Here is a 13,234-nt window from a genome sequence, read left to right as displayed (position 1 = left end):
ATTATCCAATGTGGTTTCTTATAACTTCATAAAAAGATTTCCAGAGAAGAAGAAATGTCATTAAGCCGTATTTGAAATTCTTTACTAAAAAAGACGGAAGGAACTGCTCCACCTTATCTGTTGTGGAGAGGAGAAGACTGTGGTGAGATGGAATGTCTCCAGGAGAAGGAAGTTCAGGGTGATCAGGAGCTGTTTTCTATTTCCATTGAGATGTGGGCCAAATGCCCTGCCAATAGCAGAAAAGCATTCAGGCAGCTCCTAGAGCTAGGGCAAGACTGAGAGTCCAGGACAGGGTTCAACAGGAGAAACCTCTTGGGTCACTTGCAAAGAATTGGATTGCCCCCATGGGGTGTCTGCTGCAGTTTTAGTGCTGGCTGGGAACCCAGGTTTGAGACTGCTAGCTGGCTGGCGCGGCCCCAGTGTTTAGGCTGTGATTTAAGATGACCTCCTTGGCTCCTCCCGTTCCTCACCTCTGTGCCCACAGTGTCATCAAGGGCTGCCCATTCTGCCCTCAGTGTCAGCCTATATGTTCTTCTCCAGCTGACCTTCCCCACTCCTCTGGGGAAGAAGGACGTACTGCTTCCTCTGGGCTTCGAGCACACTGCCAGGCCAGGGCCCCTCCACCCTCCGTTTAGTCTCTCCATGGGGCCAAAACATCTTGAGGGGAAGGCACTGTGTCTGACTGTATCTCACCAATACTTAACATAGTAGGGCCTGATACATGGTAGTTGCTCAGTAAGCATATGGATATTAGGAAAACAAAACAGACCATAAAGCCTCACTAGATTATGGGTGTTTATAATTTGCTTTCAGTTTTTGGCACTCTAGGACCACTTATCCATTTGAGTAGATTCTTCCTTTGGATGCCCCTCCCCTATAGGATCTTTTTAATTTGTTCATACTTAAAAGTTAGAATAGTTTTGAATAGATTATACAGCCATGTGGTCCAACAACCAAAATGCTTTAAAGAAGTCTTGGTCTCACCCGCATCTTCCCCCTGCAACCCGCTACTCCAGCTTCCTAGTAACAAACACTTTTGTTTCTCATGTATTCTTCGAGTATTTCCTTATGCAAATGAAAAATTCAAATATGTGTTCCTTTTTTTTTTTGAGACAGAGTCTTACTCTGTCACCCAGGCTGGAATGCAGTGGTGCCATCTCAGCTCACTGCAGCCTCCATCTCCCAGGTTCAAGCGATTCTCCTGTCTTATCCTTCTGAATAGCTAGGATTACAGGCATGCACCACCATGCCTAGCTAATTTTTGTGTTTTTGTAGAGGCAAGGTCTTGCCATGTTGGTTAGGCTGTTCTCAAACTCCTTACCTCAAGTGATCTACCTGACTCGGCCTCCAAAAGTACTGGGATTGCAGGCATGAGCCACCGTGCCCAGCCATTTGTTACTTTTTTAACAAAAAATGTGGCATACTATATGCACTGTATTGTGACTTGCTTTTTTCACTTAATAATAAAAACCAGAGTGTTCCATATCAGTAAGAACATAGAAAGTGTCCTCATTCTTTTTTGGTTTTCATCTTCGAAAAAAAAATACTTGCATAGTATCCCATTGTGAGGATGCATTCTAATTTAGTTACCCAGATGAACACCTGGGCTGTTTCCAAACTTTTGCTGCTACAGGCAAGCTGCAACAAATAACCTTGTGTATGCATCGTTTCAGATGTGTCCAGGTATAGCTGTAGGATCAGTTCACAGACATGGGGCTGCTGGATAAGGGGTATGTGGGATTTCAGTAGATTCTGCCAAATGACCTTCCATACAGAGAAGCCCTGGGTTTTGTTTGTTTGTTTTGTTGTTTTGTTTAGTTTTTGTTTTTGAGATAGGGTCTTGCTCTGTCACCCAGGCTGCAATGCAGTGGTGCAATCACGGCTCACTGCAGCCTCAGCCTCCCAGGCTCAGGTGATGGCTCCCACCTCAGCCTTCTGAGTAGCTGGGAGTACAGGTGTGCACCACCATGCCTGGCTAATTTTTTATAGAGATGGGGTTTTACCATGTTGCCAAGGCTGATGGAACTCCTGAGCTCAAGCAATTTGCCCACCTTGGCCTCCCAAAGTGCTGAAATTACAGGCATGAGCCATTTCCAGCTAATTTTCAAAATCGTTTGTAGAGACGGAGTCTCACTATGACCCTCCTGCCTCAGCCTCCCAAAGTGCTGGGATTATAGGTGTGAGCCACTGTGTCTGGCCAGGAGGCACGGTTCGCTCTCCCCCTGCAAGGTCGGAGGGTACCTGTTTCCCATTAGCTTCACAGCAGAACTGCGTGATTGTGATTTGGATTTTTGCCAATCTGAGAAGTAAGATATGCCATCTTGGTGTAATTTCTATGTTCATTGGTTAAAACTGACCATCTTTCCACCTTTTAAGAGCATTTGTATTTTTTCCATTAACTGTGTGTCATGTGCATCGCCTATTTTTGCTTTTGGTTCTTGGTCTTTTTCCTGCTACTTTTACAGGAGCTCTTTTCTATGGTGGGCAGATGAGACCATTGTCTGTGGAATGATTGCAGTTTTCCCGAGTGAGTCATTATCTTTATACTCATGTTGTGTTGTTTCTTTTTTTTTTCTCTCTCACATAGAAATTTTGGATTTTTTATGTAATAAAATTTATCTATCTTTTCTTTTATGGCTTTTTGATTTTGTATCAAAGTTAGACAGCCTCTTTCCCACTCCAAGATTATGAAGGAATTCACCCAGAGGAGGCGAGAGGAAGCAGGTGTGGGCCCCTCACAGCAAATGCTGCCAACATCACAGTTTTGTTTGGGATTTAGCCCTGTTCCCACGGGGAGAAGGGTTTGCTGCCAGAGGCTGATGCCCACTGCCAAAGGCCTGGGTGCCAGGCACCCTGCTCATCAGCTGGTGCCCTTTGCAGGGGCTGGAAAGGAGGTGAATGAGGGGAAATGAAACGTTTGGCAGCCCCATGTTCCCAACAGGTGAGGTCTGACCAGGTGCAGCCAGGTCAGTATAATGAAAGGAAATAGAATTAGAACTTTGAAGTGAAATTTGAGACTCACATAAACTTGAACCTTTCCTGGGATTTGAAAAGAAGTAATTAATTTAGAAATGTGCTTCCTCAATGTTAAACTGCCACACTGACTCCAGGCAAGAAATATTCTAGAATAGATTCCCAAATGTGAATTCATTTGACATGGAGGCAGAAAAGAAATGATGAGGCAGATAATAACTTCTCTAAAATCTTTAGTCCAGTACTATGAGTTTGAAGACAGAATGAGGCTCATAAATGTTTGGGTCTGGGGAGGTTTTGATGTCAACTAGCCTGGATCCTTGTCTTTGCTCTGCCACTCAACTGTGTGGCCTCAGACAAATTCCTTCACTTCTCTGAGCCTTAGTTTCTTCTTCTGTAAATGGGGATAATACTAACAATTAGGCCTAACATTGATTAAGCACTAAGTACACTCAGGCCCTGCACTTGATGTTTCACATGCGTTAAACTGTTCACTTTCTAGGGCAGCTGTGAAAGCTAAATGCCATACCATGAAGAGCTTTCCACAGTGCCTGGCACAATATAAGTCCTTAATAAACATTCCCTGGTAGTACTGCAGTTTTGGTATGTTACTGAAATCATATGTTTTTTATATGAACATTTAATATATGAAATCATATGTTGTTTGTATGTTACTGAATCACTCCACTTTTAATTGTGGTGTCATTGTATTCATTCACTCATTCCACAAATGCTTCCCGAGCCCCTACCACATGTGGGTGCTGGAGACCCAGTGGTGAGCAAGGTCGGGGCCCTGCAGAGCTTACAAGCTAACAAGGCAGACACAGTGGTCAGTGCTGCAGACTGAATGTCTGTATTTCCCCCAAATTCAAATGTTGAAGCTCTAACCCCCAATGTGATGGTATTTGGAGATGAGGCTTCGGGGAAGTATTAGGTCATGAGGGCTCAGCCCTTGTGAATGGGATTAGTGTCTCCTTATAAAAGAGGCCCCAGAGAGCTCCCTCACCCCTTCTGCCATGTGTGAACACAGGGCGAGAAGACAGCTGTCTTTGAACCAGGAAGCAGACCCTCACCAGACACCAAATCACTGGTGCCTTCATCTCGGACTTCCAAGCCTCCAAAACTATGAGAAATCAATTTCTGTGTTTAAAACCACCCAGTCTATGGTATTTTGTTACCTCAGCCTGAATGGATTAAAACGATCCATGGGCAGCGACCACACTCTGCCATGGGGACTTTGCTGGGGAGCAGTCAGGGTGCTGAGGGAGCACAGAGTGAATAACCCTCCCAGCTGCAGAGCTTGCCAAACCTCACAGACAGGGTGCGGAGCCAGGCGCATGGTCCCTCTGGAGAAGCAATAACAATGATAGGAACAGGGAACACTTAGATAGCAAGTCCTTTGAAGCAGAAGTGGTTCAATTAATACTCACGACAGCGGTATGTGCTTGGTCCTACTATTATCCCTATTTTACAGATAACGAAACTGAGGAACCAAAATGGTGTTCAAGGTCGCGTGGTTAATAAGTAGTGGAGCTGGGATTTGAGCCTGGAAATTTGGCCCCAGAGTTTATATCAGGAGGTAGATGCAGAGAGGAGAGCAGAGATGCTCACTACTGGGAACTGGACTGAGATCCCTGCACCGTGTTAGGAATCATTACTGCAAAGTGGGAGCAGAACAGAGTGGCAAGAAGACCAGGCGCCAGGACAGCATCTTGGCAGGAGCTTTTTTTTAAAGCAGACTGCAGCTCTCCAGCCTTGGCAGGACCAGCAGGGGGGCACTGCAGGTGCGCCTGCGCATGGCTCCAGGAATCCTGCTGGCCTGAAATGATGCTTTACGGATGAATCTTGTTTGGTTCAAGGCATTTCTCCCGGTGAAAATGAAAAGGCATTTGGCAGGACCAGTTCCTAAAGTCTCTATCAACTATGGCTATTTCCATTTACCTAAAATGTGTTCTCCTACTCTCTACTCTCTTTACCTAGGTAAGGTTCTTGCTCCTTCTCAGATCCCCAAGCCAGACTCACACCCTACATTTGGTGCTGCTATAGCATTCCGGACCTGCACTTCACAGCTCTTGCCTAGGACTTACTTTTAAAGTTTGGGGTTTCTTTTTGTTTTGTTTTGTTTTAATTTTACTTTACTTTTGAAATCGGGTCTTGCCATGTTGCCCAGGCTGGTCTCGAACTGCTGGGCTCAAGTGATCCTCCCAGATCAGCCTCCCAGGTAGCTGGGACTATAGGTGTGTGCCACTGTACCTGACTTGGACTTACATTCAATTGGCTGATAATTTATGACCTCAAGAGAGCAGTGACTATGTCTGCTTTTTCTTACCCTTTAACACCTGTCATGGGGCTGGAATGTAGTAGACACTCAATAAATATCTGACGAATGAGTAAATAAATAGCCAGCACTTCAGGAGAACTAAGACAGAGAGCCATCAAATAGGAGGGTCAGGCCTGGGTGTGACACACCTCCTACTTTAGAAGAAAAGGGCTGGGCATTCAGACCCTGGGCACAAAGTTGCCAGTGATCTAAGGAAAGGAGCCAGCAGAGGTGGACAGCACCTGTTTGGTGACTAAGCTGGAGGGCCCACATTGGCTTTGGGGTAGACCAGTTCTCTTCTAAACACTATCAGTAGCCACTGGATAGCTGAGCACCTAGTGAGGTCCTGTCTCCATTCACCAGCTACATGGCCTCATGCAATTATTCACCCTCTCCAAAGCTCTGCTTCCTTATTTATAAAGTAGGGATATAACATTTCTTCATAGCAATATTTGGAGGAATAAAATGAGGTAGCATACGAAAAGTGATGTGCAGTGCCTGGCTTAAGTACTTGACCAATGAGTGCTATTATTAGTATGGCATTTTTAAAAACTGTTCTAGTTCTTAACATATTATATTTAATCCTCAAAACATCATTGTGACATAAGTTATGATTCACATTTTTTTAGATAAGGGCCTTCAGGCTTGGATGAGTCAAGTTGCTGCTCAAAGTCCACACAGTTGGGGGCAATGCTGGAATTTAAACCCATGTCTGCTTGTCCTCCAAGTCAAGTTCTTTTTATTCACTGATACTCAGAAATGGGACCATAACAAAATTTAGCTGGGAAAAAAATCTTATGTAACTAAGGCAGTATTGCTTGAGTGGGAGACACTGCTATGGAATCCCAGAACAGGGAGCTTCCCTAGCTCCACCAATGGGACCACGTGCATCTTCCCTGGGCCCCAGGTCCCAGTTCTTTGCCTTTCCTCCTGCTGCTTCTGACTCTTGGAGTACCCTCTCCCTTGGTGGCCTCCTCCCAGAGTCTGATGTGTCCTCTTCAAAATGAACAGGGCAGGTCACAAAGTAGGATGGACTGTATGACCCTCACATGTTTTAAGTGTAGATATGTATGTGTTTGTGTGTGAAAGAACCCTGAAAAAAGATGAGGCAAATAGGATAAAAAGGTAACAGTTGTTCCCTCTGTTGAGAGGGGCTTGGATTCTGAGATATTTTCTCTATACTTTCTTCATTCTAAAAAGATGAGCATGCAGTACTTTTGTGAATATAAAACAGTGTTATCTTTTAAAAACCTCAACCATCCCTTCAGGGCTCAGCTCAAGTGCCGTCTCCTATATGGAGCTGTGACGTCCCCTGGTGTGTGTTTGCCTTGTGAGGTCCTTGGCGATGCGGTTGTCTTTGCCCCTGTAAATCTTCCAAAGCAGCAGATCCCAGCAGACAGAACTGCTCCAAATGCCTCCTGGCCGGCCAGGCATAGCCAAGGGCAACCTTTCCCCACAGACGGCTGCAGAGGGTGCTTTTGAATGCTTACCCTCTGTTAAGATCATTTCACTTCATCCTCCCAATAACGTTTTGAGATAGGGATTATTATTATCCTCCGTTTAGAGACGACTGTCTTAAGACTTAAACGGGATAATTAGATTGTTAAACATCACATTCCATGCTCACCTGGATCCACTCTGCCACATCCAGCAAAGACCCATGCTGCAGCCACCTTGCTTCTGGGAAAGTGACATAATCTGTCAGGTCCCCTTGTCTTTATCTGCTCTTACCTTCCCCACCCTCCTCCTGACTTCCATCCCACCTTACCCCTGTCTGGCTCCCATCTCTGACTTACTCCAGGACACGGTTCACCTATCACTTCCTCCAGGGAACCTTCTCTGACAAGCTCTGCTTTTTCATGTAGTCTGGGTTGGCCGACTCCTCTGTGCCTACCTGTATCACAGCACTTACCACTTCTTGCTGAACTTGTCCTCTGTCTCCTCTGCCTTTCTCTTTCCCCAACCAAACTCAAGGGCAAGAGTTTAATTTCTTTCTCCGTGGTGACTAGTTGGCACAAATAAGGTATTCAATAAATATTTGTTGAACAAATTAATAGGATTCTTATAATCGCCATAGAAGATGACCTTTTTACAAACGAGGAAAAATGAAGCTCGAGTAAGTTGAGTGATTTGCTCAGTTCTGGCCGGTAAGTATTAGGATTATTCGAATCTAAGTCTTTTGACAACCTATCCACGTTGACCAAAATGCTGAAATTTAAAGAAACAAAAATTTAAAACCCCGCCGGTTTTAGGGGGAACAAAAATACTAGCAACGTGCCAGTGCAAGCTAGGTAGGGGTAGATTTAGGTTGTTTATATGGTTTTTCTTGTTTAAAGAAACACAATTGACAATTTGTTGTTGTTGTTTGTTTTTGAGACAGGGTTTCACTCCTGTCACACAGGCTGGAGTGTAGTGGTGTGATCTCTCTGCAACCTCTGCCTCCCGGGCTCAAGAGACTCTAGTGCCTTAGCCACCTGAGTAGCTGGGATTACAGGTGTGCGCCATGATGCCTGGCTAATTTTTGTATTTTTAGTAGAGAGAGGGTTTCACCGTGTTGGGCAGGTTGGTCTCAAACTCCTGGCCTCAAGTGATCTGCCCACCTCCACCTTCCAAAGTGCTGGGATTACAGGCGTGAGCCACTGCACCCGGTCCCTTGTTTTTTATATAGCCCTTTCTTTCTCTTCGATGATTTGCTTAGTATTGTAATTTCTAGACATTGGGTTGTAAGCAGCTGACCATTTTAGATGGTTCTCAACATTCTGCCAAATTGCATACTAAAAACATTAACACTACCTTCAGGTATAAAGAACTCTGAGAGTGTCAATTTCACCATGTATACACCAGCATCAAAAATTGTCATTATTTAAATTTGCTTTTCCCTCAGAGATATAAAGAGTGACTCATTGCTTCCTTTTTATTTCTTTGTGAACAACTGAGGTTGAGTATTGTTCTGAGTACTTAGGTGTTCACTTACCCACATTCTTGTGAGACCCACATGTTCACGCTCTATATTGTGCTGTTCTTTAAGACTGGAGAAGGCACACTTAACTATTTAAATACTAAGTGGAAGGTGCTGTGCTAGGTGCTGAAGGAGGTAATGCAGATGACTGAGATACCACTCTTGCCTTCTCACTGAGTTTATGCTTGAGCAGAAGGGATGGATGTGTACAGAAATAATAATCCAGTCGCCTGAGGGCAGGAGTTTGGCATCAGCCTGACCAACATGGTGAAACCCCGACTCTACTAAAAAATACAAAAATTAGCCAGGCATGGTTGTGGGCACTTGTAATCCCAGCTACTTGGAGGGCTGAGGCAGAAGAATCACCTGAACCTGGGAGGTGGAGGTTGCAGTGAGCTGAGATTGTGCCATTGCACTCCAGCCTGGGCGACAAGAGCAGAACTCCGTCTCAAAAAAAAAAAAAAAAAAAAAAGAAATAATGATCCAGGTGGCTACACAGGACAGCTAAGAGGTGAATAATGTGTTATAGAAGCACAGAGTTAGGATCAATGATTGATTCCTGACTAAGAGAGTATCAAGGAAGGCTTCAAAGAGTCGGTGGCATTTATTCCAGGCTGGAAAGGATGAGAAACATCTATTTAGAAGAACTCCAGGTTGACAAAGCATCATGAACAGGTGTTGAGTCTATGATGTATTTTACATTCCGTTCCTGAGAACATTTAGCATTAGTGTGGTTTGGGTTCTAACCATCAGTTAGAATAGTTTTGGTGGCACGGAAGAGAATACCCAATGAAAGGAAGTTTTATCAACCGAAGAAACTGTGCTATCTCATAGAACAGGAGGCAGCCATTGTTTGGATTGGTTCATCAGAGGCACCACGTGACAATCAGAGCCCCCAAGCTTTCCCTTTTTTTCTCTGCCTTCCTAGGTGTTGACTTTGTCCTCAGATTGCGTTTTTCCCCATCCCAAGTTTGCTGCTTTCATCTAGTTATTGTGTCATCTCAAAGCCACATTCAAAAGTAGAACAGGTGAGAATCTCTCACTCCTTCAATTTTATTAGGGAAAAATACTTTTCCCAGAAGCCCTGAGAGAGAGCGTCTCCTGAAATGTGATCAGCCTACATCATGTTACATGCTCCACCTAATCCAATCAGTGGCTAGATGACATAAAATTAATTATCATGATTGTCGTAAATGAATCAACATTCACCTTTCCAGAATTTGAAAGGGGGTCACTCTCCTTGAACACACAATCCTCTCTAAACTGGGCTTCTATATATAAGGAAGAAGGTGGGTACATGTAGGTTTTGATTAAGCAACAACAGTATCTGCCACAGTGCTTATAAGCAGACATTTAAATAAGAATTACACCAATATTGATCAATTTTCATCAAGAAGATATTTTCTGGATTCAGCTTTGATGAGCTAATTTAATTTTAGAAAAATTTTTCTATACATCATATGACATTTTCATTTTTTTCCATTTTCATTTTTGTTTTACTTAAACTGTTTTCTTAGATACCAATTCTTTTCCATATAAGTTTTATGCCACAGATTGATTTCATTTATCTTTTTAATGTCTATATTAAATTTTATTGATAATATTTATAGGCTTTGACATTATTGCTTTTCTTCTTGAGACTCTTATTTGTCCTAATTATCTTGGACCAAATTTTGTGAACCAAGGAATTTTATGTTGACTGTTCCTATCAATAATCTTTGTTAGGAACTGGATAAGAGACTGAGTATAAGTATTTCTCAGTAAATCCATGATGAAATTGTGACAAATTTTTTTTAGATATGCTAAAAATTAATCTGTTGTTCAGACTGTGGTATTGCAGGACTCAGCAAATCAGGATCATGTGAGCCAAATCTGGCCTGATGCTTGTGGGGCTGCAAGCTAAAAATGGTCTTTACAGATCAACTTTTGTAGTCTATTTAATAATAGGCAGCATTAATTTTAATCCCAATTAGGAGAATGTTACCCACACACCCAAAATTAATTTAATTCTTCTCATTAATAGACATGTATTACAAAAATTATATTCAATTATTACTATTACACTGGATTTTTTTTTTTTTTTATTCTTGCTCTGTTGTCCAGACTGGAGTGCCGTGGCACCATCTTGGCTCTCTGCAACCTCCGCCTCCCAGGTTCAAGTGATTTTCCTGCCTCAGCCTCCTGAGTAGCTGAGATTACAGGTGCGCGCCACCACGCCTGGCTAATTTTTGTATTTTTAGTAGAGACAGTTTCACCATGTTGGCCAGGCTGATCTTGAACTCCTGACCTCAAGTGATCCACTCACCTTGGCCTCCCAAAGTGCTGGGATTACAGGTGTGAGCCACTGTGCCTGGCCTTACATTGAATTTTATCAATAAATATTTCATGGAAACTTGTTTTCTCTCCTGTCATATAAATTCTATATAATATTCTTGATTTTTACTATTGGTCCACAAACCCTAAAATATTTACTATCAGGTCCTTTACAGAAAATACGTGCTAAACCCTGCTCCATTGCATTGCTAACCTGATTCTTCTTCTGAACACTTATACTTTCCCTACTCTACATTAAGGCTCTGCTTCATTGGGGTTACAAACAACAAATGGTGAAGAGCTTAGTCTGTTCAGGTTTTCATAACAAAATACCATAAACTGGGTGGGTTATGAACAACAGAGATTTATTTATCTATTGTTTATTCTCAAAGATTTATTAATTAACAGAGATTTATTCTCCCAGTTCTGGAGGCTGGGAAGTCCAAGATCAAGGCAATAGCAGATTTGGGTGTGGTGAGGGCCCACTTCCTGGTTCATAGATGGCTATCTTCTCGCTGTCTTCTCTCTTCTTCTCAGAGGGGAGAAAGGGGTATGGGGGAGCTCTCTGGGGTCTCTTTCATAAAGACACTAATTTCATTCACAAGACTCATGACTGATCACTTCCTAAAGGCCCCACCTTCAAATATCATCATCATCTTGGGGATTAGGTTTCAACACATAAATTTGGGGGGGGACACAAATATTCAGTCCATAGCAGTGAGTGAGTTCCCTATGTTTTTAGGGTTGAAATTGTAGTCTGTCCTGCTTCAGTTAGGAAAATACTGACTGGATGAGTGTGATCACATTGGTCAGTGATAAAGGGAAATGCTCTTCAAACTCTAACACATTGTGTCAAATAAAAACAAAATTGATATAAGAGTTTTAAAATAAAAGTCAATTTTGCTTTTTTTTTTGTATTAAAGTATGATGAGTCTAACATGTTGGAAAAGCCAAAATACTGTTTCAAAGCATCAACATTTCAGAGAAACATAGTCTTTTGAAACTTGGGAGAGTCGGCAGGACTTTTACTTTTTCTTATTGTTTCCTACTGAAGTTAGCTTCTTTTTCTTTCCTTTAACAGATGAGGAAAAAGAAAATAATAGAGCATCCAAGCCCCACTCCACTCCTGCTACTCTGCAATGGTAAGTTTCCATTTTTAGCAAGTTCTCTCTTCAGAGGATGCTCATATCTTCTTACCTATAGGATAGGATATCACTTGGATATTTTAACATTGTCATAACTTGACATCCCACAACCAACATGAAATCTATTTAATTTGCAGTATATGTAAAATGCTCCACTAGCCTTAGATCTAGCCTGGAGATTGGAATTTTCATATTTTATTTTAGGGTAGATGTTTTTTCTGTTATCCAAACACTGGCAAGGACTGGATTCCCCATGGTGTTATTAATTGATTTTAATAGAATCCATTATTACAATTTATAATAGAAACAGATGTCTATTGACTCTTACCAATGAACCCTTAATTCATAATTAATTGCAACTATATATAATTATTTTAACATTAATAACACTAATAAGAGTAATCTACTAGAATGGCTTTCTCTTTAATATTTGGCATTCCTGGGCTTGATGAAATATTTACTGATGTTTAAGTGGTTGCACTTGTGTTTGGTATTTACAGATAAATTCTCCTCTAAAAGCTTTAGTTGGAAATTATGTTGTAGCTTTGAACACTAGAGCTCTCTATGCCTGAGATTCACACCATGGAGAATCTTGGCCATTGAAGGCGATTATTCCTGTTGCAGTGCAGCCCAGCAAATATGAAGGAATTAAGGAATGAAGGGGAAGGAAAGAGAAATGGGGAAAAGAAAGGAAGGGGTGCATTATATGCACCCCTCCATGCTAGGCACTTTATACATATGCCTCATTTCATTCTCACAATTCTGTGAAGTTGCTGTTGTTGTGCCCATTTAACTGATGAGGAAAATGAAGCTGAACCAGTTAAATCATTTGCCTGAATAGGCACACAGCCAATCGGTGGCAGAGGCAGGAACCTGGCTGGGTCTCTTTAACTGCAAAGCTCATGCTTGGAAAGAAAGGAAAAGAAACATTAGGAAGGCTAGAGAGAGAGGACAGATCAGAAAAGGAAGCAGATGGGCTTTAATGAGCAAATCATATTAGATTCTCTAGTCTAATCCATCCAGAGGTGAGAGGAAAACAACACTGGGAGAAAGCACTCAGGAGCGTAACTCAATCTTCTCTAACAAGAGCCTCAGCAGTCAGCTTGTTTTGCTTCAAGAATAGCAAAGGTTGTTTTCAAGAGCTCTATTTCCAGCCTTTTGGCTTATTTCCATCATTTGTTCCTATAGACCTTTTCCTCATTGCATTTCCTGCTTTTTGCTTTATTTAAAATTCTACTTTACTTCTCAGATCAAATCTCACCCTTCACCCTTCCCTAAGTATTACAGCCACGCAAGTTCCCATAGTGCCAAGACATCGAATGAGGCATTGATGTAAAGGACTTTGGGAGTGAGAGATTTTAGAAATGCACGGAATTGACAGACTTTTTTTTTTTTTTTTTTTTTTTTGAGGTGGAGTCTCACTCTGTTGCCTAGGCTGGAGTGCTGTGGCGTGATTTTGGCTCACTGCGACCTCCGCCCTCTGGGTTCAAGTGATCCTCTTACCTCAGCGTCCCAAGTAGCTGG

General features: G+C 42.3%; 1 protein-coding gene across 4 annotated transcripts in view; it reads left to right on the top strand.

The window, feature by feature from the left end:
* The window catches only part of RFX4 (regulatory factor X4), a 179,054-nt gene that overhangs the window by 44,606 nt on the left and 121,214 nt on the right, over window positions 1–13,234 (top strand). For all 4 annotated transcript variants that reach the window (XM_033220778.1, XM_033220779.1, XM_033220781.1 and 1 more), the window contains exon 3: window positions 11,647–11,707. In XM_033220778.1, coding sequence (XP_033076669.1) covers window positions 11,647–11,707 — 61 coding nt within the window. The remainder of the gene's footprint in view (window positions 1–11,646; window positions 11,708–13,234) is intronic.

This window comes from Trachypithecus francoisi, unplaced genomic scaffold (assembly GCF_009764315.1).
Source record: "Trachypithecus francoisi isolate TF-2019V2 unplaced genomic scaffold, Tfra_2.0 Lachesis_group11, whole genome shotgun sequence".
NCBI classification, from domain to species: Eukaryota; Metazoa; Chordata; class Mammalia; order Primates; family Cercopithecidae; genus Trachypithecus; species Trachypithecus francoisi.
The sequence above is the reverse complement of the archived record's forward strand: the minus strand, read 5'-3'. Positions and strand labels throughout refer to the sequence as shown.